The 27,144-nt window shown below is 38.0% G+C and overlaps 1 protein-coding gene across 1 annotated transcript in view; it reads left to right on the top strand.

The window, feature by feature from the left end:
- The first annotated feature begins 5,309 nt into the window (after positions 1-5,309).
- Positions 5,310-27,144, top strand: part of LOC140244169 (PCI domain-containing protein 2-like) — a 57,765-nt gene continuing 35,930 nt past the window's right edge. The window contains exons 1-7 of the mRNA XM_072323798.1: positions 5,310-5,345; positions 10,963-11,004; positions 13,106-13,227; positions 14,334-14,399; positions 15,706-15,747; positions 17,321-17,375; positions 18,509-18,612. Coding sequence (XP_072179899.1) covers positions 5,310-5,345; positions 10,963-11,004; positions 13,106-13,227; positions 14,334-14,399; positions 15,706-15,747; positions 17,321-17,375; positions 18,509-18,612 — 467 coding nt within the window. The remainder of the gene's footprint in view (positions 5,346-10,962; positions 11,005-13,105; positions 13,228-14,333; positions 14,400-15,705; positions 15,748-17,320; positions 17,376-18,508; positions 18,613-27,144) is intronic.

Genomic DNA, 27,144 nt, shown 5'->3' with positions numbered 1-27,144 from the left:
GTCTGTGAGGAAAGCTGAGAGTCAGCTGCCCTTGATTCCAAGAATCGACTGTGCCGCAGTTCCTGGTTCTCTCCTGGCTTATGAATTAAACATGAGTTACGTTCCATGCAAAATTCAAATCAGGCAACTATCCACAAACATGTTCTGTAGAACATACTGTATCAGTCAGCCACCCTCAAAGTCCCCATTTGTTCTACTTGCCAGAGTCCTTCTGGGTTTCATTGGGTCAAGTTAAAGGGTAGTTGCACTCAATGAAAGAAGCATTATTTGAATAAGTACATTAGGCCCTGGCACCAGCACTCTGGAACTCCCTGCAAGCCCCTTCTGAACATCTCAAGAAACTACTTCAGACTCAGTTGTTTAATACTGGTGTAATGTAAGATTACTATTGTCTGTTGTACCAATATTTAATGTTGGTGTACATTGCACTTGTGTGTTTATTGTATTATGTGCGTAAAAATGCATTACATATCTTGTGTACTCGTGTGTACAGTGATTAAGTGTGGTGTGTATATCGCATAGAGATTACCAATATTATGCACTATAAAAGACAAAATATTATCATCATCATCACAATCATCATTATCATAATCAGTATTGTAAAACAGCTAAGTTGAGAGAGTTTTCTTTTGTTTAAAACTTTCAGTTTCTGTTAAGTATTTAGTTCAGTTTGTATAGGTCTTTAGGCTGCCACCCACTCTCATTGATCTCTCCTTTATTCCTCTATCACCTTCATTCCTTTCCTATGTATTCAGATGTGTTTATTCAAAGCATCCTCACATCTGATTCTTTTGTTCAACACTCTGTGTTCAGATTGAATATCCTTATCTTTATGTTTAAATACCATAGAGGTATGCTCCCTTCTGTATTTGATAATAAGTTCCTAACAAACTCATATTTTCATGGGTATTCCACTCATCCTCAAAGTAATTTACGGTATCCTTTTACTTGTTTGACTGATCGATCCCACTCTATTAGGTTCACCGGTGTAAGTGAATGGAATTCAATAAGTACTGCTTCGAAATGCAGCACAACTCTTTCTAGATTTTAGTGCTTACTGAAGCATTCTTTCTTTGAACAGTTAGCCATGACTGAGTAGTACAGTAGTATGTATACTGCATGTGTGTGTTGTGTGTGTGTATGTGAGTGTGTGTATAATATGTATGTATTAATGTGATGGTGTTTTGTTTATTTACTTGATTTCACACATAATCAGTTGTAATATATGTTGCTATTGCAAAGTATATATTTTTTTCATGTGTAGGCAACCTAGTACAAGCACAAGATGCTTTAATGGCTGCCTGGCTCTCATTGTAAATGCCACTATCATATGTTCTTGTGATTTATTTTGCTGAATAAATGGCCTAAACTGGCCTCAATCAATCAATCAATCAGAAGTAGCTTATGGGTGATGGAGTGATTTATTCTTTTCTGAATTATTTGAGTGACTCTAATTTTGTTGAAATTTAAAGGGGAAGGCTAGTAACTGATCAGAGGGAATCAGTGGAAATGCTGGGAGATGATTGTTCCAATCCTCGTGGGATCTTATTCAAAAGTTCATTGTATATCTATTGCTGTGTGAAAATGATTTGCTTCAGAATGGTCTCATATTCAAGTAATGTGCAGTTTAATGCTTCCAGGTTAGCGTCCCTGGTCAGTGACGGAGCATTAATCTGCACATTACTTGAATATGAGACCGTTCTGAAGCAAATCATTTTCACACAACAATAGATACACAATGAACTCTTGAATGATTCCCATAAGGATTGAAACAATCATCTCCCAGCATTTCCACTGATTCCCACTGATCAGTTACTAGCCTTCCCCTTTAAATGAGTACAGGGTAGCTATACAGTGAATCTACTCGGATTTAGACATATAGATACTCATCTAATTATTTATGCATCATAAACAATGCAGTAAATTGATGTATGGAAAATCCAAATCAAATGGTAAAATCGTCATGGTGCAACATTCGGTGTGGCAATCGATCTGCATAGTTCACTATCACGTTGCAGATCTCAATATATGTCCACATAACTTTTGAATGCATTTAAATTGATATTTGTTACAAGTCTGAATATTTACTATTCATATGATTATTGCACATGATGAAAAAAAAAAAATGCTGCAAGATATGGCCAGATATCAGGGCCAAATACATGACAATTACATCTGTTTTTTGCGTGGTAAAAACTTGGCACACGCACAGTTGAATCTTTACATCCACGCAATTGATTCATGGGTGGAGGGAGTCGAATCATGGATACCAAAAAAGGCTACCACATGAGGCTCTTTTGTACTTTGATCTAAATTTTACAAATCTATCCCTAGATTGGTACTGCATGAGCTGAAATATGGTTGTGAGGGTTTAGTTAATCTTTACTTTAATCTCCAGTTAAAAGTCCAGGGGGAGTATTCAGGAGGATCTCAACCAAGTACCAAGTATCAAGTACCAACACCTTTCATGAAATAAATATACAAAGAATGAGTGACAATCTTCAATACTGGTACTGAATGTTTTTACTCCATGATTCCCCAAGTACAGAAAGTTGTGTGTTCTGCTTTCCAAGTACTGTATTTAATTTACAAAGATATCACTTTCAAGTCGTGGCCAAAGCACAGTATGCTTTATTGTATACTGTGTATAAATACACTGTATCTCTTAGATGCGTTATCTTCAAGTGGAATGGGAAAAAAACTTGTTAAACTTGGTCTAATTATGGGTAGCAGGCTCTATATTCACTCAACTTTCAAAATGTACATCATCTGAAATACAGCCACATATCAGGTATACAAAATGAAGAATTTAGTTATCCATAGAATATTAGAATCTAAGATATATTAGGATATATTAGTACAGCAATTACCCTGTAGATAGCATATGACTGGCAATGAACATGAATTACTGTATGCCACGTTCATAAAAAAATAGGGGTTTAGTATTAGACTTTATAAAACAAACTAACATACCGTGTACCCACTGTAAATAACAATGTATCAACCACAATTTTTTTCCCCACTGAAATGGGTAAAATAATTCAGGCCGCGGTTTATACACCATTATTAAAGTCAATTTTATAACCTACTGCATGCCTACATATACTGGTGGCAGACAATGTTCCCTAATGTGTACAGTTATCGACCATTTTCAGCTTGTCTTTGGATGGCTAGGATAGTTGAATATCCAAGTGACATATCGGAGACATTTTAAACCCCCAGCTGAAAGATGGAAAATGTGTGTGTGTGTGTGTGTGTGGGGGGGGGGGGGGGGTGCAGTACACATGTTTAACATGTGGTTGCAGTTTATACACCATTCTTTACGGTAGTTGCCGTCTCCAGCTCCTGTTCCACTGAAACGGTCCAACGGTTACAGATTACTGTAAAAGTGGATATTTTTGCGCAAGTAATTTTTTACACTCGGCCGGGTAAGATGGACTTCTTTGATGTTTTTAATTCTGTTGAATCAGGACATTAACTACTGGAACATACAGTATGGGCATGGCTAACTGCGACCAGCAGCCCCAACGTACAACGTACAGTGTTGGGGCTGCGCCGTTTTGGCCTCGATATTTTAATGTTGTACCAAACGGGTGCCGTTCCGGCGCTGTATTTCCTTAATTTTTCAACAAAAACTACTGGGAATACTTACATGGGTGGACTAAACCTAAATGATTCACATCGGCGACTGTTTGATGCATTTCATTGCTCATGATGCAGAAAATGCTGTCTTATAAGGCAAATATCTTCAGCTCACCGATGCTCACTAAAACTCACAATCACTTGCACATGCGCACACAATGTATTCAGTGCAGTACTTGACAGCTGTATTACTCGCTACATGATGCATATTCACCGTGCGATAATGCATTATTCATATCCTTTTGCGTCCGTAACGTTGACGTCATTATTTACGCATGCGTAGATGCGTACTGATGGATATACACGTTCAAAATAGCAGCAAAGCTCTCTACTAGGGCAGACCGCCTACTCCTAAAAAATGTGGAAAATTATGCAGTTTCCAGATAAATTGGTGAGAAGGATCAGGGCAATGGGGTAGTGTATATTTCATTTTATATTGTAACTGTGTTTATGATGGACATTTAGCCATGGTTAATTTGTGAAGTTGCCGTATATGTGGCAATAGGGAGTTGTTCGTGATTCTCACTTGAACGAAACTGCGGGGTAGCCGCCAGGACCCCGCCGCAGCGGCGGGGTCTCCGGGGCTAGGGCATGGCATGCAAAAATATTTGCGTGCTTTTATTTTTGTGCTACCGTCTGTTTGCACGAAATGTGCAAAAATTTCCACAACGTGAAAATTTCCACTTTTACAGTCGGTTATCTTCCATTTTAACGACACATACATGTAATGTAGACCGTCTACACTGTACCATATTTGTGGGTAAACTCGGCCAAACGAGTAAACTCGGCCCCAATACGACCCCATTACAAGGGGGCGAGTTTAACCACAAATATGGTAATTAAAGATGAAATGACATTAAACATAAGTAGTAACAGTGACAACAGTTAACACTGCACCTGTCACCAGTGTCAGTGCAGTGCAGTGTCAGCAATCACGGCAATTAGCAATTAAAAAGAAAAAGAAATCACAACATAGCATCTGAATCTTTTCTTCCATTCACCAGCACATAAAGTATACGTCATGAATGCAATACTAGCTTTTAGCAAGATATTTAGAAGATTACAAAAAAAAGTTATCAAGTGAATTGTGGAAATTACAGAACAGTGGGTGTCTCTTTTTCACATAAAATAAATGGAAGATGCGTGCGTGGCGCATATGGACAGTGGTGGTGGACCGACACAAAATAGCCAGTTTAGTACAGTGCAGTAACCGAACCCGGGGAGCGAGCGTGAGCAGCCGAGAACATGCGCAACATATTGTCTACTTACCAGTGTTTTAGGCACGTTTCCTCTCTTTTCAACATTCTTACTGGCTTTGTCGTTTTGTAACCTCATTCTCTGTTTGCTCGGCATTTTGAATATTGTTCTTGTACTACTGTTTGAAAAAAAATACGACAAAATGTCGGGACCAGTCGCACTCAAGAGTCGCTTCCTACGCGTATGTTGATCTCCCACGTCAGCGTGAAAGCGTTTCCCTTTAAATATCTCCGATTTCTTCACATTTTACTTAGGAAAAGATTAAGCCGTTATCCAGATAATAATTATAAAATACATATTAGAATATAATTATTTAAACTAAGTCAATTTTGTGGCCAATTTACTGACAACTATATTACTGTTTTGCCTTAACATTCTGAGGATTCTTACAAATTGGCAACAAAGTCAGCATGGCGCACACAAGCTTAACTCACTACCTGCAACAGGTAAATAAAATTTCCTTTAATTTTAATGTCGACCACTGCTTACGCGAGTGTGAGGTGAATTCCGTAGAAATATATTAGTTAGGAGTAACTGTATTACTTTTATGGTCATAACATTTAGAGTTTGGCTGTGAATAGTATTTTTGAATGTGGCCTGTTAATCTGTTTGCAGGTATGTAGTCCCACCTACTGTATAAAGTTGAGGATAATTTCTTTTACGACCGTATGTAGGGTTGGACCTACTACTAATCGACCGCCTAATGTTTATTTGCTTGATAAGAATATTTAACACTGAAATTCACGTAAAAAACTTGACCTACGTGATTGAGAAAATCCAGCTCTATCAAATGCCGTTGTTCCCTTTTCGATTCGAAGTTTCAGTGCAAAAATATCGCCGACGAACTTGCGTGGCCTCGTTTCAGCTCCCCGCGGTAAATCGCGTTTTTAGGATCGACCGCTGATTTTGCATTGACAATGCACGTAAACCGAGTTGTATTGAACACCGTGTTGTACGAAGCTTTTTAGAAGCCTTTTAGAAACTTCCATAGACATTACATTGTGCTGTCATTACGATTCGGTGAAAATATTCATTCGAAATTTTGTCCTTGATTAAAACCATTAATGAAGAGTGAATTATCGCGTTTTCCCACACCATCCTAATCTACATTCAAAGCCAATCCATTTTTACATTGTATGTGCTTTGCGCGCAGAGAAGTGCGTATTAAGTGTTGAGTGCGCGAATTATACGCGGTCGGTTTCAATAAGGGTGGTCGATATGTAGTAGGGCTACCATACAGGATCATTTAGATTTTGCAAATGTGCGTGCAGCCGCGACCGTGCACCAGATACAGTACACGGTGCAATTAATGCAAGGCACGCATGCTGCGCACACGCAGCTCGACATAAGTTAAATAGACCTTAGTGCTACATTAAGTACTAGTAAACCAATAATCGTATGCTAGCTGTCAGTGCATTAAATTACAAATTGCACATTTTGTGTGCTATACAATCTAGATGGCTAAATTTACCTGTGGAAGATTCTGAACGCAGGCTGACAGAGCCTCTGTATTCAGATCCAGGGGTTCAGTCCTTACGATGAGCTGGGTCGTGACAAGGTGGCATGGCGTCAAACTTAAATTTTATGGGTTCATTGTCCCAGAATTTATCCAAACCAATTTCAAAACCATGAAAACTGAAGACACTGGGTGCATCTATTCAATTTCTATAATCTAATTGCAATGTTTTGATCCCCACCCCCATGACAAAATGTTAACGATTAACGTTACGGATTAACAGTTAATAGTAGAGTATTAGTAGCTAACTTTAACGCCAATGTTACAGGTTCTTCATATTAGATCTATATTCTGATTTCTGTTTCTAAAGTAGACACCGGTATCTAGACCATAGATCTTAAATACGTTAGGCCCCATACGTTGGCCTACTATACTCAAGGAGGTACTAGGCGAGCGCCTAGTACCTCCTTGCTATACTAGCTACTAGGTTCCGTTCTGTACACATGAAAATCTCTGGCACTAGTGTACATGTACTTTCGCACCTGTTTGTCAAATGATCTCCGAACATGCCCACAAAGTCACCCTTGTTATTCGGTAGTCATGGTAGTGAACCTAAAATACTTGCATCTGAGTCTCCAACGTCGAATAGGAGTTCAGTTTTCACACTTTTCATATTTACAAGTATCGGAAAATTGTTGGAAAATCTCAATCGCTTGAAATGCTGCTCTGTACACAAGCGCAGTATGAATATGTTCAGCGCATGCACTAAGGGTCAATCATTTGGTCTGAGTGTAGCTAACAGCGGCTTTTTCTACGGTGTTTTTGAAAAGCTAAAATTTGTTTTTCTCTTTTCCTTTCTCTTTTCTCTTTTCCTCGGCCAAGTCATGTGTTAGCGGCAGTAGCTTTAAAGCAGTTGGACGCCTGTGCGAGTGTGTGCTGCCACTTTTATTTGTCTCTTTCTTTCCTATCTTTTCTTCTTTCATTTTCAGGTAGCGATACCTAAATTTCCCTTTCCTTCCTATGTCCATCATTTCTTTGTGGTTTTCCACTTGTCTTACTTTCTCAACTTCCTATTTAACCATGCTTTCTGCCTAATTCTTTGTTTCCTTCATGGATTGTTTTTCCCTCCAACTACAAGCCTAGGGTCTTTCCTTTCTGATATTCTCTCCAATATCTTTTTCTCACAGCTGTATGTGTCATTCTATAATGAATCATTTTCTTTATTTCTTTTTCAACTTGTATAATTCTTTCTTTCCTCCTATTATCTTTTGTGTACTCTGTATTTTGTAAACCTTTTGTTTCATTTTTCCAGGGTTTTTTTTTTTTTTGGATACATTTTCTTTCATTTCCTTTTCCCCCTTTTCCTATTTTATAGGCCTAGGCTTTATATTCTTTCACCCTTGTCTTATAACCACATTTTTCACAATCTTCTTTCATTCACATACATGTACACCCTCACACACACACGCACACACCCTCACACACACATGCGCGACTCGGTACAAGCTGAGAGAAAGGCGGAAAAAGTATTATATTATCGCTATGAGATAACTACATTTACCATACATCAATTGCGGCGCTCACTGCCGTGAACGTGTTTTGTACACCATGCTGCGCTGTCTACCATCTGCTCCTGATGTGCGACGTAGTTATCGCAGAGTGAACTAGCTGTGAGCGACATGTTCCGACAAGTGTAAAAGTGTCAAAATGGTGAAAATTCCTTTTCTACTGCCCTTGAATCTCACTCAGATGCAAATATTTGAGGCTATTGGACTTTTAGAGTGAGTTTGTGCATGTTTGGAGATCATTTGACAAACTGGTGCGAAAGTACACTAGTGCCAAATCTCTGAATCGATGGCTTAGCCTCGTCTTTATACACCTTACATTTATATGATTAGGGATTCACTCGTCTGCAAAATTGTGCTGCAAAATTAGAATGTAAAGGTCATAGGTTAATCCTGTCCTTTATATTTTATTTGTTTCTCAACATTTACTAAGGAAGTTTTATTGATGACGGAATTCCATCTGATTTTAGAATGTGATATATTGCAATTTAAAGGACAAGTTCACCTTCATTAACATAAGGATTGAGAGAATGTAGCAATATTAGTAGAACACAAGAAAGTTTGAGGAAAATTGGACAATCCGTTCAAAAGTTATGAATTTTTGAGGTTTTTGTGCAGTCACCACTGGATGAGAAGACTACTGCAGTGTATGATGTCACATGCGTACAACAATATAAGTAAGATATAAAGAGAATTTCACAAAATTTCATTTTTTGAAAAAAGTACACATTCCCTTGACTCGTTACTGACATATGAGTAATATTATTCCTATTGCCTTTAGAAAGAGGCAAGTCAAGTGCTCTTTTATTATGCATAAAAAGTGAAAATATGTTGAATTTTCTTTACATTTTCTTTTGTTGCGACCAAAATCACTCTGAGAATGATTGCACAAAAGAAACAATCAACTAATGTTCAGGTGGTTTATTAACAGTGATATTGTGGGTACAGACCCGTAATCGGTTTTCACTTCAGTACAATAATGATCAATAGAAACAATTACAAATCGGTCATGGAATCACTTACATGCATCCAAATCTTAAAGAACAAAGTCCCTACAGTTCCCTGGTAGTGTCCAGATACGATGTTCGATGCACAGATGAATGATCCGCGACGCACCGATGAATGATTCCTGCGACGTAAATCCAGAGGCGCTGGTTGCAATAATCCACGTTATAAATCTGGGGTAAAGTCCATGATATATGTCCACGGCGAAACGTGCAGAATCCAAACGTTATGACGACCACGTCCAGTCGAGGCATTGAATGATGATTCACTTTATAATGTCCAGCAAGGAATCCAGCCCGTCACAGCTTTGCCGTAATAATGTCCGTTCACACTAAAATATGGAGTCTATCTCCAATGTAGGCAAATTAATTCTCTGCAGGCAAAATGTCTCCCAGGCCTTATCTCCACAAACACAATTTGTATAGCAGGTCAGCAGGTAACACAGGACTGACTATAACAAGTCGCTTCAGAGCCAGAAGTGACGTAACTCTCAGAGCAGAGGTGTTAGGTACTCTGCCTACCTCAGAATTTCTCCGGCTTATATACTATCCATTCACCCCTTTCTTGAACATTCTGTAATTTTCTCCAACCTGGGGCCACATACCTAAACATACTAGCAAGTCCAAGTTCCAGGAATCCTGGATGACTCACTGCCTAACTATGTGCATAACATTGCCAAAATTAACTACCAATCACATTGGGCTACAGGGACAGTGCCTCACTCAGCCAAATATGTAAGCACTTCCTAGAATTTTCTGGAATGGGTTAAATCATTCTAGATTGAGTGAGCTATAATGTATTTCCTGTCACATGCATACATGTACTGTAGCTACATTATATACCACATAGAAAATTCTCCACTGATCTGGTCAGCCTGTATGTACTGTATCTATATCATATAGAATGTTCTCCATTAATCTGGTCACCCTGTGTACATACAATGTACACATTAAAACAACCATGCATACAGCCTTGATACATGTACATAACTACTTGTGTGTATAGTTGTGACACTTTATACTGTTGTACTCTATGACATCAAAAGCCTTGGTCTCCTCATCCAGTGGTTCAACACAAACATTGTAAAAATTCATAACTTTTGCACCAATTGTCCAATTTTCCTCAAACTTTCACTGATGTGTTCACTAATATTGCTGCATTCTCTCAATCCTTATGTTTATGAAGGTGAACTTGTCCTTTAATCACCACTTTTACGTCAATAGATTGAGGAAAAAAATCACAGACATTTGATTTTGAGATACAGGTACATAGTAAATGGCTATAATAACTCAAGAAATAGTAGTTGTGGTTCTTCATCAATTTGATATAGGACTAAGCTGGGTACAGTCTTACAAGACAATCTACTTATCAATCGAGAAAATGTTATGCTGCAATAATACAACACTTTCAGCTGGGAAATGACAAAATGTGAAATATCACCCAAAAGGTACACTGGAAGTATGACAAAAGTCTTTGAGCATACCCGATCATGGTTGCTACTTGATGTTTTCTGTTTGATTACATTGATAACAATATATCAGGCCATAGCATCATTATCCATCACACAAGAGTAATCGCATGTCGTAAGTCAGCTTGTTAGCTGCATGCGATTCAATAGTGCTGCTAGGGCGTGGTTTGATAATCACGTACAATGTACTAATAACATTCTACTGACCTACTCGTGAACGGGAAGGGCGCTTAAGGAATAAAGGTTGTGCACTACAATTGAAATCATTTTACACTTTTGATCTCAATATACTCCAAAACAATTCATTACCCCAGCAAAGAAGAATTTTGAGCTCTTTTGAAAACTATGCTTTAGCATTAAGCTCGTCTACAATGTTGAAGCTTTGTGTCACAACTATATCGAACGATTTTAGAGCTTGTTAGAACAAGGTAGTTCCACCTGACCCGTCCTTCCTCCTCCTCCCCCCCCCCCCACCCCCCCCCCCCCCCTTTCCCAATTCTGTCCTGGAAGTCATATGATATGGTACGACAGGTGCTCAATTAGCTCTGTTCATCTCTGCTTGATTACAGGTGGAAAATGGCATCAAAAAGAGAGATGGCTATCTCTTGGCGGTGAGTACCTGGATTTCCTAGAATCATCAGGAGAATGTCCATTATATATCATATTTATGTGTGTGTTGAACAGAGTACAGTAAAGGTGGAAATTTTAGCACTCCGTTTAGTAATGTTTAGATCACTTAATATTTAATATTATGTAAAAATTAGGTACCGGTAGACAGGGCAGGGATACTGAAGAAAAAGATGTGCGCAAAACTTTCCACGCTACAAAAAAATGATGTCATTTCCATGGGAGCTAACAAAGCTGTTAATGAGATGATCTCCAAAATGAAAATGCCCAAATTGAATGATACTGGACAATGGAGGCATTAATAAGATGCTGCAAGTAAGCAATCATGAAAATGGGTTTTCTACTGAGCACTCAAAAAAGTTAATAGTTCATGTCACATGACTATATTAGAATTTTCCTGAGAAGTAGTTGCATTAAGGTGAGAAAGACAAGATACCATCATATTTCAGTAGTTAGGAAATAGGCTCTGTATTTAATGTAAGATGCATACAAATGTACATGGTGTAGAAACTTTGTCTAGGTAGTGTCCTTGATTACAATGATGGAACCAATCATGGGGAAAATGTTTTTCTTCCCGAAGTCATCAACATGATGACTTTCCACTTCACAAGTGAGTTTACCATCACATGATCATATGACCCCATGATCTGAAGGATTTACAGCTATTGACTTCAGACATTAAAAACAGATGTAATGTATAATGTGTTTGTTAGCTCAGAGACGTGTACTTTCAGCTTTCGATGCACTGTTGCTTCCATTGAATGGTTTCATGTGCTCTCTTGTTTCTTTACTTTTTCTTCATGCTTCAAATTCATATCATTCTAAGTGTTTTTTATATAGTTGCTGCATCTGTTTATTGTTGATATTGTAGATGAATGTAGAGTCAAGGTAATGCATGATTTATATTTGCATTGTAAGTGGAAGAGAGAGAGAAAAACATGGCTAACATGCAGAAAGACACAAGTATGCACACAAACACAAACTACAAAACAAAGGATGGTATAAGAAATGTGTGTGTGTGGGGGGGGGGTTAAAGGTCAACTATCATTTGAATTGTTATAATGCCCTTTCTGGAAATGATGTTGATGTCACTCTTAAAGAAACTTTGATTTTACTTGTGGGGCCCTGGAATGTTTTAAAAGTGGGGGGGGGGGGCTGTGGACCGGAGAGGGTCAAGATCAATGGTACGGCCCCCAACCCCATCCCCACCCCCACTAGACAGAAAGAATCTAAGGACAGAACCCATGGAAATTCATCAATGTTGTGATTTTTGGTGGGTTTTTTTTTTCATTTGTTTGTTTGTTTGTTTGTTTTTTGATGAGCCGAAGAGATGAGGGGCTGTAGCCCCTCTTTTTATATGGAAATAAAATAGTCATAGGCCTGTTAAAGGTTTCACATTGTAGCAAAATAGTGATGTCATGAATCTGTCACAATTGCGTGGATTCAAGTTGGATGAGGTAATGATGTCATCACCATGCAATGCTCCCATTGGTTTAATGTTGCATAATTATTCACATTTGTTTGATTTGTCAACACTAACCTCTTTCCTTTAAAGAGTCATCATTGCAAATCTATGGTAACTGTAGAATGATTTCCTGTGAAGGACATGAGTTTGTCTTCAATAAATTCTTGGCAAAGAAAAAAATAAACTTAAAAAACTTGTGTGTGTGTAGGTCAATGGGAGACTTGATGAAGTAATGTTGTCACCACCTCATCTGATATGCATATGACCATCATCACTTTATCAATATATGCGAATGATTTGAATTTCAACTGTGTGTGAGTGTGTGTGTGTGTGTGTCTTGTGTTTATGAAATTTTTACACATTTGTTTGAGTGTCCCCTCCAGGCTTATATAGTAAGAGCAGGAATTCACTTCACTCATCACAAGATATATTTGGCTTTAATAGCCACTGAGAAGTGGACTAGTTCTGATTATGCAAGATATCCTGACATATCCTGTCATATCCATGACATTTTCGGGGAGGGGGATTTTTTTTTTCTCTGTTGCTGTTTTTTTTTTTTTTTCTTCTTTTGGAGTGGGGTCCATGAGTGTATGATTACAACCTTGCTTGCGTCCATGTAGGATAACCTGAGCTTTAAGCATCCGCACATCGCCAATCCCAGACTGCACCTGGAGAATCCGGAGGAGGAGTGTGAGCAATGGTTCATTCCCCCCTACGACGAAATGGTGGCTGCCCATCTCAGGTAGGACAGGATGAGGATGCTGATAATGATCTTGATAGTGAATGTTTCTATTAATCATTATCATCATCATTGCATTATCACAATTTAGTCTTCAGAATGTGGGGTACCAGTCAACGGAATTATGGCGTTACAAAAATGAGTTGAATTTGATCTATGCCTGAATGAAGTATCTCATGATTGGTAATGATTTTACTTTGGTTAAGTCTGCCCTCACCAACCCTACGTAATTTAGAGGTGAATGCTGTGCCATTATATCATAAACAGTATTGTATTATTGTTATTATCATTATAATTATTGTCATAATTATCACTATAAATCAAGATAATTTCGCAGCATAAAATTTTCGCGAATCAGAGCCAACAGTCATTTTCGTGGCATGAAATTTTCACAAATGGCCATTTGCATTCAATGCATGTAGTGTAGAAGAACTTTTGCATGCATTGTAATTTCATGAATCTTGGCTCACAAAATTCGTAAAATTGAAATGCACTCAAACATTTCTGTTATTATTATTATTATTAACTGTTATAATTGTTATTATCATCATCATCATCATCATCATCGTCATCTTTATCTTCATCAAGTAATTTATGCAACATAAACAAAGACAGTGACAATGATCGAGGTACATACAGCTGTGCAAGTGGAGTTTGATATTGGATGTACAATTTGTATGTGAACCAGGTAGGGCTGTGTGGTTAAAGGGTAAAGTCAGCCATATGACTGTGGTCTACTGTCCTCTTCATTAGTGCTTCAAACTTGACTTTTTGTCTGGCATTTTTTTTTCCATTATTTGTTGCCTTAAGTCAGCTATTCTAAAATGCTCTTTTTCTTTCTTCTTCTTTTCTTGTTGGGGAAGTGGGCTGCATAATAGAGAATTTAACAATTTATCAAAATTCTGTCTAGTACACTGGGATGACTGAAGAGTGATAACATTAAAGCAATTAATTCCAACTGTACGAAACAAGGCCCCTGGTATGCCTTCGTGGAGAAATGTTATATAAGGTAAGTATCTCATGTTCTAATCAGTCATCAAATTGGCAACGCATGTCAAGGTACCGTCTATCCCTCTTCCTAATCATGATTGATGTCATGTCATCCACAGGTGCTGCTGGTGTGTAGCTAACCATGATTTCATTGAGGCATACTCGTTGCAGAAAGTTGTAGTCCAGTATCCTTTGTGTATACAAATTATATGCATATTATGTGTACATACATGTAGTAGAACATACTACAAGTGTACCTATGTTACATGTCTACTAGTCTAGCTTCCAGACATTTGCCATCTATTGTTATCATTATACAGGGTTTTGTTTTGTTTTTTGTTTGTCATTTTAATGATAATGCAAAGTGTAGTTTTGATATCATTATGAAATAAGTAACATTATATTCAAAACTTGAAACTGGAAAAAAAAATAGGCATGCATGACATATCACTTTGTGTGTGTGTGGGGGGGGGGGGGCAGAGGTTGTCTCCCCACCGATCTGTGATGAGGATGAGATACTAATGGAGTTAGAGCTGTCTGCATCTTAGACTAAGTGTTCGCTGGTAGGAAACCCTTTCCCTGTTCCTCGCACATGCATAAAATGTTCGCATGATTACCGGAGGGGATCCACAGGCAGCGTGTCACGTACATTGTGCATCACATGTATGCTTTACCTGATTTGCGCAAATGGCAGGTTTTTTAGGAGCACATATGTGCATCAGAACATGCATGCATCGGAGCATGCATGCATAATGTGTTCCAGGGTTTGCACCCACCCACTTTTCATTGCGGCACTTCTATGTGCTCCCATGCATACAGAGCAACCCAATTTGTACCTCATGTTATGATGCACGCAGTAACATGTACAATGTTTTGTATGCTTGTATATGATTGTATGCACAACCCTTGTGCATGGGCACTGTCATGGGTAGCCCTGCATACCCAGAGCAGTGATTTTTTTTTTTTTTTTAATCTATTTCTTCAAACAAACCAAATGACACATGCATGCAAATGTATGTGTGGACTGTGCATACATGTATGAATATGGTTTATTGACCCTCAAGCATTACTTATTACATTGTTTACGTTACTATTATTACTATATTATGACTATATTATATTACTTATTGGCCCTTATAGCATTACAGCTGTATCTCATTATTTTTATTTTTATTTCTGACTTTTGAGATATGAAAAAAAGAACTTTACAATATGCAAAGGATATTTTTTTTTCTTCTTCCTTTTTTTTTTTTTTTTTGGGGGGGGGGCTACATGTATACCATGCTACGCTAAGTAAATTCATCTGTTTTATATTGCTTGTTAACTTAGAGTTAAACTGCTCTTCAGAGCACTTTTACTAGAAGTAAAGTCTCTGCCATGAAGAGGAGCAGAAGACTTTGATTATGAGATGTGAAAGATGCTGATTTAGTCTGTGCAAGGAAAAAAAAAAACTGCCATGGATTAACTTTCCTTCATCAAGTTTGCAATCAGAGCCTTCAACAAGGTCTTCCAGAGTCAGAAAGATGAAAATTGGTAAGTCAGAGATGTGGTTTCTGAACCCTTTTATGTTTTTTAGAGTTGTAGTTGCTCATAGATCCTGTATATATGGCATAGTTTTAGCAGGCTTTTTTTTCTCACAAATTTTATGAGTTTGGTGCTATTCCCAAATGAAATAGCACATGAAAATATTAACTCTGATCCCAACATTAAAGGGTACCAGGTATGTACAGTTCTGGTCGAGGTGAGGATTTAGCTTTTAATGTTTTGCTAGATATTCAGAAACCACTCTATGAGATGTCAAAGAGCATGCAGTTCTAAGGGGTATCAAAAGTTTATTTGATGAAAATCGGTTCTGAAATGGCTGAGATATCAGAAAACAAGGTGAAACAAAGAGATCCTAATAAAGTTGTGGCATGTCGCCTTTTATTATTAGCACTTTTGTGGATATCTCAGCCGTTTGAAAACCAATTTTCATCAAATAAACGTTGAATTCTTCTTAAAATTACATGCTCTTTTATATTTGATAAGAGGCTTTTCATTATCTCACTTGGGAATGTTCAAAACATGAATCCCCACCTCAACCAGTACTGTACAGTCCCTTTAAAACCAAGTGCATGCATACATTTTTTTTTTCATCCAATTCATTACACTCCGTGATCGCATATTTAATCACTCACTGAATATGTGGCATAGATAGTATCCAGCGTTTGTAGTCTATTTGCAGCTATCATTGACCAATCATAAATGACACTGGTGTATAGCATCAATATTTTACTTTCATTTTCCACTGCTGCATTTTAGATTTAAGGAAGAAGGGTGTACCTGCCTTTAACAAATCACAGTCCGATTCATTTGAAAATTTAATTCCATCATTTCAAATACGGCAAACACAAATTGCTGGGATGGATAATCAATTTGCCATTAGACAGTTTATTTCATTGTCTGGGTAATTTGTGTGTAGTTTTCTTCTTTTTTTTTTCCACATTTGCATGAAATGTTACCCTGTGCCAAGTACTATTTACTGCCTTTATGCGTGAACAATGCATAAATGAGATAATGTACCATTGGTTTATTGCTGCAATGCCAAATTAAACAAGACAGAGTAAGACACTAATGGAACAAACTGTGCCGGTTTGTTGGGGTTGGGTTGGGGCAATGTAAGGAAGTTTTTTTCATTTGCATTGATATGAAATTGTCCCACATTACATTAGCGAGTAGGTGGGTATGCACTCAAAAACACATTCTTGTTTTTCAAGGTGAATGTTCCAGTTTTTGGGATCAGGAAATGTTGATAAGCAGGCTTGTTGTATATTTCATCTAGGATAAAAACAAAAACAAAAACAAAACAAAACAAAACAAAAATGTGAAAGGTCAGGCTTAGGTGAGGTGTTTAAATTATTGTATTATTATTCTGTGCCTCTCTAGTGTGAATCTTTTTTTTTTTAAATCTTTTTTTTAGTTAATGTTAGAATATGTGAAATGTATGATTTTCATGGACATGGCTGCCCTGTTTATTGACATCCATCCCAAATGTGCTATGTGTTCATCCCAAATGTATAGGATAGTTTGAATATCATGTGTTTTATATTTTTCTTCTCTGCCAAAGGGCTTTACCTGTTCTGTATGTCGTCATCGTGGACCTTCGGATCTTTGCGAATCGAGTGAGTACCGTGGAATAGTGATGAAGTCATGTTTTTTCAGGAAGCAGTTCTCTCAAGCAGGGATAGTTTTTTCTTTCTTCCTTCCTGTATCACTCTCCCTCCATTTTTTTTTTCTCTCTCTTTTTTTCTTGTTTTTTTTTTCTCTCTTTGGCCTTGTGTGTGTGTGTGTTTGTATGTGTGTGTGTGTGTGTGTGTGTGTGTTTGATGCTTTGTTCTGGCCTTTGACTATTGACATTGCATTGTGCATCATTCTGACTGTATTCATGTGCAATCCAGAATCAGCTTTCATCCTGCCTCTCTTCCTAACCCCTCCCGCCCTACCTATCCCTTACCCCTTTCATTCCCTTTCCCGTAACTTCCTTTACCCCTGTACCCTTACTGCTGCCCTACACCTCTCATCAACTGTTCTTGCCTGTCTTTTCCCTATTCCTGTCCATACCCCACCCCTGTCCATTCCTTACCCCCACCCCCCCCCCCCACCCCTTTACTGCTATCTCCTTCCCACTTTATACCCCTTCCTCACCCCTGTCCATTAACCCTCTTCCAAAACCTCTCTTCTTTTATTTTTGGTACCCCTCTGTCCTACTCTTCCAGTTTATCATTGCTATATCCCTGTTCATTCCCTACACCCCTCTACTACTCTGTCCTTCCAGTTTTCTACCCACCCCACCCCTCTCCATTACCCCTCTTCCCATACCAATCCTCTTTTACTCTCCCCTACCACTCTCTCCTATTCTTGCCCTGTACCTTTGCCTACCCCTGTCCTGTATCCTCATTCTCTTACCCCCTTCTACCACTGTCACTATTTCCCAACCCCTCCCGTACCCCTCTCTTACCCCATCCCTCTCTTACCTCCATCCCTCACCCTACACCCCTCACCCTTTCCGTACATCAACCTCTCCATCGCCCCATACTTTCTAATCAAGTTTAGAATCAATCATCTAGGTGACTCTTTTCTTTTTCCTTTTGATGCCCCATGCTTCATCACACGTGACTGAATAGTTCATCAAAATTATTTCATGGTGCGATATGAGTGTTATGGAAAGAAAAATAATAAAAGACCCTCCGGCCCCTCGCATCTCGTGTTATCATGGTGCGTTACTTCTATTTTTTTTTTCTCCCCCATTGTGCAGGCTGAATCCCAGCTGGCTAAGAAAGGGAAGGGTAAGCCAGGGGAGCTCCTGGAGAAAGCTGCCGATACCATGATGGCTTGCTTCCGGACCTGTGCGGCCGACGGGTGAGCCGCGTTCTCTCCTCTCCTCACGTTTCAGCAAGACGTGGGAAATTAGAGTCTAATTTGTGCTTTTCACCTGTGGGTTTTTACAGAATTGGGGGGGGGGGGAGAGAAAATGAGGGCAAATACATTTTTATCTACTTTATAAGCATCCACCTTTTTATTTGCATTATGGGTTTTTGCTGAGCAATGTTCAAATATATTGGAGCTATAGTATGTGTAGGCTGAGTGCTATTTACTGCTTTGTTCTATATTGCTCTATGTTGTTGGCCATTTCACTGACAATCTAATGTATCTTTGCCAAATTTTCTTTTCTCATATTATAATTCTCCCGTGTTACTTTTTTTCCCCTCCCTCTTTCTCTCTTTGTTTCTCACAATCCCTCTTCTACTAGGGTACATTTAGCCGTTGGTATTACTTCCTTCCACCTATCCATTCATCCATCTATCCCTCTATCTACCTATCTATCTATCTATCTATCTATCTATCTATCTATCTATCTATCTATTTATTTATCTATCTCTCTATCTACCTATCTATCTATCTGCCCATCTACCTATCTATCAGTTTTGATGACTTGATCTAAATACCAACCTACATTATCAGTTCTTTCTCTTTGTTTCACAGATATGATCTTTAAAAGCTGCATTTTAGCCAATGTAGTATGAATCCAGTCATTCATTCATTTATCCATACATCCATCCATTCATTCATTCATTCATTCATCTATCCATTCATTCATTTATTCATTCATTCATTCATCCATTCATCCATCCATCCATTCATTTATTTGTTCATTCATCCATCCATCCATCCATACACTCATTCCTTCATTCATTCATTCATTCATTCATTCATGCATTCATGCATTCATTCATTCATTCATTCATGTATTCATTCATTCATTCATTCTTGACATATGATCTTTCCATCCATTGTCATTCCTTTGGCTTTGATGAAACAATTGTGTGTTCTCCTTGCTGTGGCTGTTAGCAGCGTCACACATTTATTGTACTTTGAGTAAGTTCCCTTGGTGTCAACCCTCAATTTATCAATATCATATACATCTCTCATGGTTAAACTCTGCATGAATTAATTTCCTCTTCAAGTAACTGACCGTGGGTTGTTATTTTTCCTCTGATCAAAGTCATACTGATATGAAGTGTCCCACATTATGAATATGCATATTCGTTGATGGTGTCCACTATGCTCTATGATCATAGCCTTGGTCTGCAGATAGAGAAAAATTCTCCCATTTACCTGAATGGGTATTCAGACACAGGTCCCACACTTTTGATGGGAAAGTGCTCCTTCATTTTACGTGCCAAACTGTGAATTTTCATCGCGCAGGGCGATTAAATTTGTAATACCCTATGTTGTTTTCCCCCCTCAGTCCCTGTATATTATTTTATTCAAGTTTTTAGGGGACTGTTTGGATATTTTACATTTAAAAAACGTATATTCCAGGTAGAAATAGCTTATTTGCTGACACAGTGGATGGCAAGCAAGTTCATGTGAAGTGCTGTCCTAGTAACACATTTGGATGGTTCAATATTACACCGTAGGTCATTCCCTTCTATCACATGTCATTGGTAGGAAGTCAACGTACAGCATCTCTGGACATTCAAGGTTCTCGCGTTCATTGTTGGGAGTTCACACTCCAGTGATCGTCACGTTGTTACCCTTAAAGGGATAGTTCACACTCCAGTGATTGTCACGTTGTTACCCTTAAAGGGAGAGTTCACACTCCAGTGATCGTCATGTTGTTACCTTTAAAGGGGTGTTCACACTCCGTGGAATGTCATGTCGTTATCCTTAAAGGGGGAGTTTACACTCCATTAATTGTCGTGTTGATACCCTAAAAGGAGAAGTTCACACTCCACTGATTGTCACATTGATACCCTTAAAGGGAGAGTTTGCACTCCATTAATTGTAACGTTGATACCCTTATAGGGGAACTCACACTCCAGAGATTGTAATGTCGTTAACCTTAAAGGGGGAGTTCACACTCCATTACTTGTTGTGTCGATACCCTTAAAGGTAGGGGATACCTTTTACAGACCTCCCAAAATGCAGCAAAACATTAAATATGAACCTCAGGGGACTTGCTTAGGCCACTGCTTAGAAATTTGGAAGTCAACAGTTATCTAAAATTTGAATAATGCACAAAACTCAACTACTCAGTAGTTCTGTGTGTCAGCCACACTTAAGCCTTTTTGTTGCATTCTTCTGTATTTGTGATCTATAAACACAAATCTAAAAGTACAAGAGCTGATGTAATAACATATAGAGTGTGTGGCAAGAATGTTTATAGAAATGTTTGTGTTGATGAACTTTCTTCACAAAATATACATGATGGACACACATGCAGTACATGGGTCTGCAAAGGTAGCCTAGTAATGTGCTGGAATTTACGGTGAGCCCCGAAAACAATTCAATTCAAAATCTAACGGTCAAAAAAATGTACTAAATGTTACCTTCCACTTTCAATACTTTATGGGAGTTTCTAAAATGATACTCTCTTCAACATACCACTGTATTTATACAACTCTTCATTTAAGGCATGCAAATGGGATTCCCTTCCTTTAAAGGGGGAGTTCACACTCCAATGATTGTCAAGTTGATACCCTTATAGGGGAAGTTTACACTCCAGTGATTGTCCAGTTGCTACCCTTAAAGGGGAGTTTATACACCAGTGATTGTCACATTGTTACTGTTAAAGGGAAACTCCACCTGGAACTTCCAAGCTGAATAGATAGATGGATTGGTGTAAATGTTAACCAGACAGAACAAGTTCAAGATGATCAAACTAGAAACAAGAAAGTTGTGTACTGTAACAACTGCACACATTTTACCAAAACCAGTCCAAATTATGTAATATGTAATATTACATGAATTTTCTAGTAATGATGTCATCGCCTCATTTATCCTATATAATTGGTTTTTATACCATACATTTTTATTTTTGGTCAAAGATGTAGGTAATACATAGGCCTTTTGATAAGATAATTGCTAAATCATTACAAATCTAGATAAAGATGATAAAAATTGTATCATTTCTTGCTCTTGATTTCATTTCAGAATTTTTAGATTTGTCGGTATGCTTTTGGAACACTGATAAGGGGATGACATTTGCATGTGGTGGAGATTACTGTTTTTTGTGAAAACATGTGATATATTAGATCCTCTTAATATTTTCTTACTTGTATTTCTATTGTATTCTTCAATATGATTGCTTTTACTCTGTGTACTGGATTTTGACTATGAATGTAAAGACAGCAGAGTGTCACTTTAACCTCCCAGCTGTCATCTTTCTGTCCATTATCATGGTGTACATTTTGTATGTTGACCTGCCAAGTTCCAGTCCAGGTTATCATCCCATTGTTTTAATTCATGTGACACATCAAACTTGAATTGTGTACACAAATGAGCCCATTGTTTTAGGGCATGGTCCTCCCAAACTGAATGGGTCTGAAAGTGGAGAAATCCTTGAGCTAGATAATAAAAGAATTGATCATCTTTTGCTTTTGGGGGAAACAAAATTGCATACTGTTTATTCAATTTTTGTTACGGAATGGAGTCAAATTGGGCCAACAGAATGGTAGGAGTATCACTAACTTTGCATGTGAAATGAGAAAATTATGGTATTCTTAGTTTAAAATATATTCCACAAAATGGTGTTGTTGGTCACAACCACATGTGAAAATTTGAAATGGCAAAGTCATCATTACCTCACATTTTTCCCATACAGAAAAATTATTTTAAGAAGAAATAATGTTTTAGGTCAGTAATCTAGCAAATACATTAAAAAAAAACAATAACAAGGCATTTTCACTGTATAGGTTGCTAGTAGATTACAATTTTTACTTTATACATGTATCATGTAATTTAATTTTCTGTTTGTAGCAATTCAACATAATTTATGTTGAATTGCTAAATGAATAAATAATGATGATGATAGTAATGATGATGATGATGATTATAATAATGATAATAATACATTAGATACAAAAGATTAAAATTTGTTCTTTGTAGCAAATATATGTACTACCCCTCTTCTCTAGAAAGTCATTGCTACTTAGTTGTTACAAGAATACAATTCAATAATTTGATACATAGAATTCAACTTTATTCAATAGAATTTTCTAAAAGGAAAAAAAAAGAAATTTTGCGAAGATTTCTGTTTAAGTTGATTGGGGAATTATGAGGTGGTGATGTCATCACTTCCAATTTGCATATAAGATAATATGTGAAGCTTTTATATCCAATTGATTCCTTTCTCCTTTCAAATTAGATTTCAATTATGCCATTCTGAATTTTATTCTATTTGTCAAAATCGACTTGGAACGTGCAGGGTAATTCTATCGTGAATAAACTGAATGATCCTGTAATGAATGACGTATTTCACAGAGCCCATGTTACAGCATGAAAATGCCACCTTTTTTTTTTTCTACTAAGAGGATGACGTCTGCTACCTGCATAGATGAAAAGTGTGTTGGAGTTAGAGCGTGGTAAAGTGGGGATACTCCATGTGCATGCACCCATGCCTGATGAAAAGGAGAGCACGAAAATGCCGTTAGCAGACTTCAGTCTAAAGCAATTTGCCAGTTCCGCGAGAATCCCCGTGCACTTTTGCTGTCATTTTGTTAACCCAGAAATCGATTGGCAGGCGGGTTGTTTCCTCGGCGAAGAGAGGCTGCACATATCGACTCATAGCAAAACAGAAAAGAAATTGAGGGGGGGGGATCTGAAAACCAAAGTGATGATAATGCAAAGGGGGGATAAAGCATGGAGAGTACCTTAACACACATGCCATCATTCCAAGCTGTGTGGACTAGAAATAGGAGGTGCCTTAAAAAAGTCAGATGTTATGCTGCGCATATGTTGATTTATGTTCTTCTTCTACCCCCTTTCCTTTTTCTTATGTTCCCCCCTCCCCCCTCACCAAGGTTGAACGCTTCTTTGGAAGGTGAAATCTACAACACCTGAAGCGACCACATGTAATCCACATTTTCAATCATTCTCATTTCCCCCTACTGAGGTCAATGACTGAGCTTTTGCTGCTAGTCTTCACCAAATAGACCTGAATTTGAAATTTTTAATTTTTCCGTTTTTGACATGACCTAATTTATCATATGTTGTCAAATTCTATTTGTGTATTTGTTGAATCTTTTTTGACTAGTTCCTACCTTATATAACTGCTGTGCTCAAATTTGTGAGTGCTCATACATATCTTCACTGAAGAGCAACTTTCTTTTCTAGCCCAATCATCTTTATTTCCATATTTCAATGAAAATTGTGTGTTTTTCTTTTTTTAGAGCTATAGAAATAGCCCTCATGATTTTCACAAGCTGTGGGCAAAAGATTATGTATCTTATCAATGCGTAATACCCAAGTTGACTTGAAGATGTGTGTATGTCAGGGTTTGGTTAAGAGCATGATAATAATGAGAGGCACATATTTTTTGTCGGACATCAAATTTAATGTCGTAGTCTTACCTCTGCTGTTTAGGTAGCATCTTGGAAAGCTAGGAATGAACTTGCCTTGGTGTGCCAATTCAAAAGTAGTGATCAGTGTACTGGGTATAACAGGTTTTTTTTCAGCGTCATATTGCCAGGTGATGAAATCATTGCTCAGAGGAAATTTGCGGTCATGAAGTCAGTTAGTGTGTTGAGGAATGCATCATATAGGCCTTCCATATTTAGACTGTGAATGACTTTAATCACCATTTCCATAAGTGGGTCACCAATTAGTGTAATTATTTGCATTTAAGCGGGGGGGGGGGGGGGGGGAGGCAAAGTAAAGGAAATGTATGACTACGGTTTAGAAAACGGCCCAAAGTTTAGTTTAACGAGGTTCCAATTAACCAGTCAGGGATCATATTTTTATCTGATTACTTTGAGTCATATTCATGTTTCAAGTTTAAACTTTGTACATGTGTTGGGATTCTGTCACAACCAACCAATCAAATGTAAGGAGGTTTCTGAGACTCTTTTCAACATCAGCTCCAGGATTTATCAATGAAATTTTCTTCTTTTCCTTGACGATTAGTTTTCATGAGTAGAATCGTGGTCACAGTTTGCCTGCATCTAAAGAGTGGTGTCATGCAGGGTAATCTAGGAAAGCTGTGAAACATGCTCTGTTTGTGTAAATAGTCATTAATCCCGGTTGCCCTCGGTTACTTCGCATCTGATTTTGATTCCGTGACCTCTTTCTCCTTTAGAATGAGTCAGAACGGGGAATATATAAGCCCTTCTGCAGACCATGCCAGGCCAGGCCGCACCAGTTCAACTGGTTGAGACTGGTTTTAAATCCGAAAAAAGGAGAGAAAAAAAAAAAAAAAAACGCCCTAACTTGCCTGATAGGCATCACCCAGATAGCCAATATTCGGGAATATCTGGCGAGAAAGTAGCAGGGAGTGTCACGGACGACGTACCCCGCGTGCACGCCACTTGGTGATAGGCAAAGCAATTCCCTCTTGTTACGTCCATTTCCTCCCCAAAGTCCAGGCGCGTTTGCGAGTCCGTAATCGCGTTAGCCTACTCACGTTTTTGCCTGGAAAGTGTCTCTAGCAGGGGCTGCTGGAGCTGTTGGTTGAGCATCGTGTGAGTCAAAACGTGTTTGACTCTGCGTCATGTTGGTCTTCTGAACTCCAATCATTGCCATGATAGGACCTGAGAAGATAATATGTTGCATCTTAAATCAATTAATTCATATGTTTGCATTGTACAGAGTTAAGTCCTCATGTTCAAGTATGTTTTCTAGAGGATGTAAACTACATGGACAAAAGGTTTGTTCTTATATGAGTGGCCAAACTGAATCAATCAAAAAGTCAAACCTCAAACAGCCCTACTCTTGCTGACTATCTTGAAACATTGGCACAAAGATTTAAAGCTGAAAAAAAAAGAAAAATCAAGAATGGAAAAGAAAAATAAAACAACCCAAAGAGCATGAGAGCAAACACAAAACCAAAGTAGAAAATTTTAGTAAGCTTGATGATAGAGGAGACATGTTGGTATAATGGAAACTATGAACAAAGGAGAGAATCAAAGAGTGAAACAATAGAGGGCGCCAGTATGATGAAAAACTCAGGAATGGGTCAGACCAAATGCTGCATGCAGCTTGTAGTATTTTCCAAGGAACTTGGAAGACAATTTTGGGAGAGGTTGAATTCAAGATTGAGAGCCTCACTGATAGAATGAGAGAAAGTTGTTATGGCTTTTCAAGCAAAAGATTTCCAACTGCAGATACCATGAATACAACACATTTGTGTTATGATGGGCAATATATTTTGCTAGTAGTCAACATCAGTCTACCCGTAAAATTTGCAAAAAATAAAAACACTGTAAAATATATTCAAAATGTACAGTATTCTGTCAATTGGATGACGGATCTACAGACAGACAGACAGACAGACAGACATACGAGACAACAGACAGAAAAAGTTAGATGACAAAGCCAAATTGAATGGAGTGTTTGGCATTTTTCCCGTATCATTACTAAAGACTCTTCCTTCAGAGAGGATATGGAGGAGAGAGAAAGACACACACACACGCACACACACACACACACACACAGACAGACCGACACACAAATGGACAGACAGATAAGTCAACTTTGAAAAGCCAAAGTGAATGGAATGTCGTACACTTCCCTCCGTGACAGCAGTAAGGACTTTACCTTCAGAGAGAATATGAGGAGATGGGTTACACACAAACAGACAGACAAGATATATACAGACAGACAGACAGACAAGCAAACAGACAAACAGATGGATGGATGGACAGAGAGAAAGTTGAAATGACTAAATGCAAATTGAATGGAATGTTGTGCATTTCCCTTCATATCATCAATAAGCACTTCTTCTTTGGCGGTGACGACTCTCAAGCGCCCCAAGAGTCCAAAACATATGCGCTCCTAGAGCCATGTCCGAGATTCTCAGATTGATAACCGCGATCCAGCTCTAATTCAATGCGGGCAGCAGATAACTTTAAATTTCCAGGCAATGTAGATTCATCCAGCAGAGACAAACCTTTGCTCACGATCAGATTCCTTGCTCTTATCAGTGCTGCAAGACTGTCGAGATATAATGGCACATGCATTTTTGAGGGTCTCTGCTGTCAAAACTCAAGATTTTTCATATTATCTTGAGGTCCATTACACTAGTTACTTAATGATTTTATCCCCATGAGATGCACAGTCAACAGTGGTTTACACAGCTGTTTTGCAATTGAAATTTTAAAATCTTTGCTCCTTTTTTTCCTATTTCTCTGTTTTTCTCTTTCTCTCCCCATATACATCGTATATATATATATATATATATACTCTGTATAACTGTGTATGATTATTAGTTCCACAGGTATCACTTGCAGTACAACAAACAACAGCAAAAAAGACAACTTCCATGCTGCCCACACCCTTTAGTGATGCCAGATATCATCTGGTGTAAGAAAAAAAAAAATCAATCCCAACAACAACGACAAATAAGGCAAAAACTACAAAGTAAAAAACAAACAAACAAACTTGAAACAGGCA

This window comes from Diadema setosum, chromosome 21 (genome assembly GCF_964275005.1).
Source record: "Diadema setosum chromosome 21, eeDiaSeto1, whole genome shotgun sequence".
NCBI lineage: Eukaryota > Metazoa > Echinodermata > Echinoidea > Diadematoida > Diadematidae > Diadema > Diadema setosum.
This window is presented reverse-complemented; position numbering and strand designations above follow the sequence as displayed.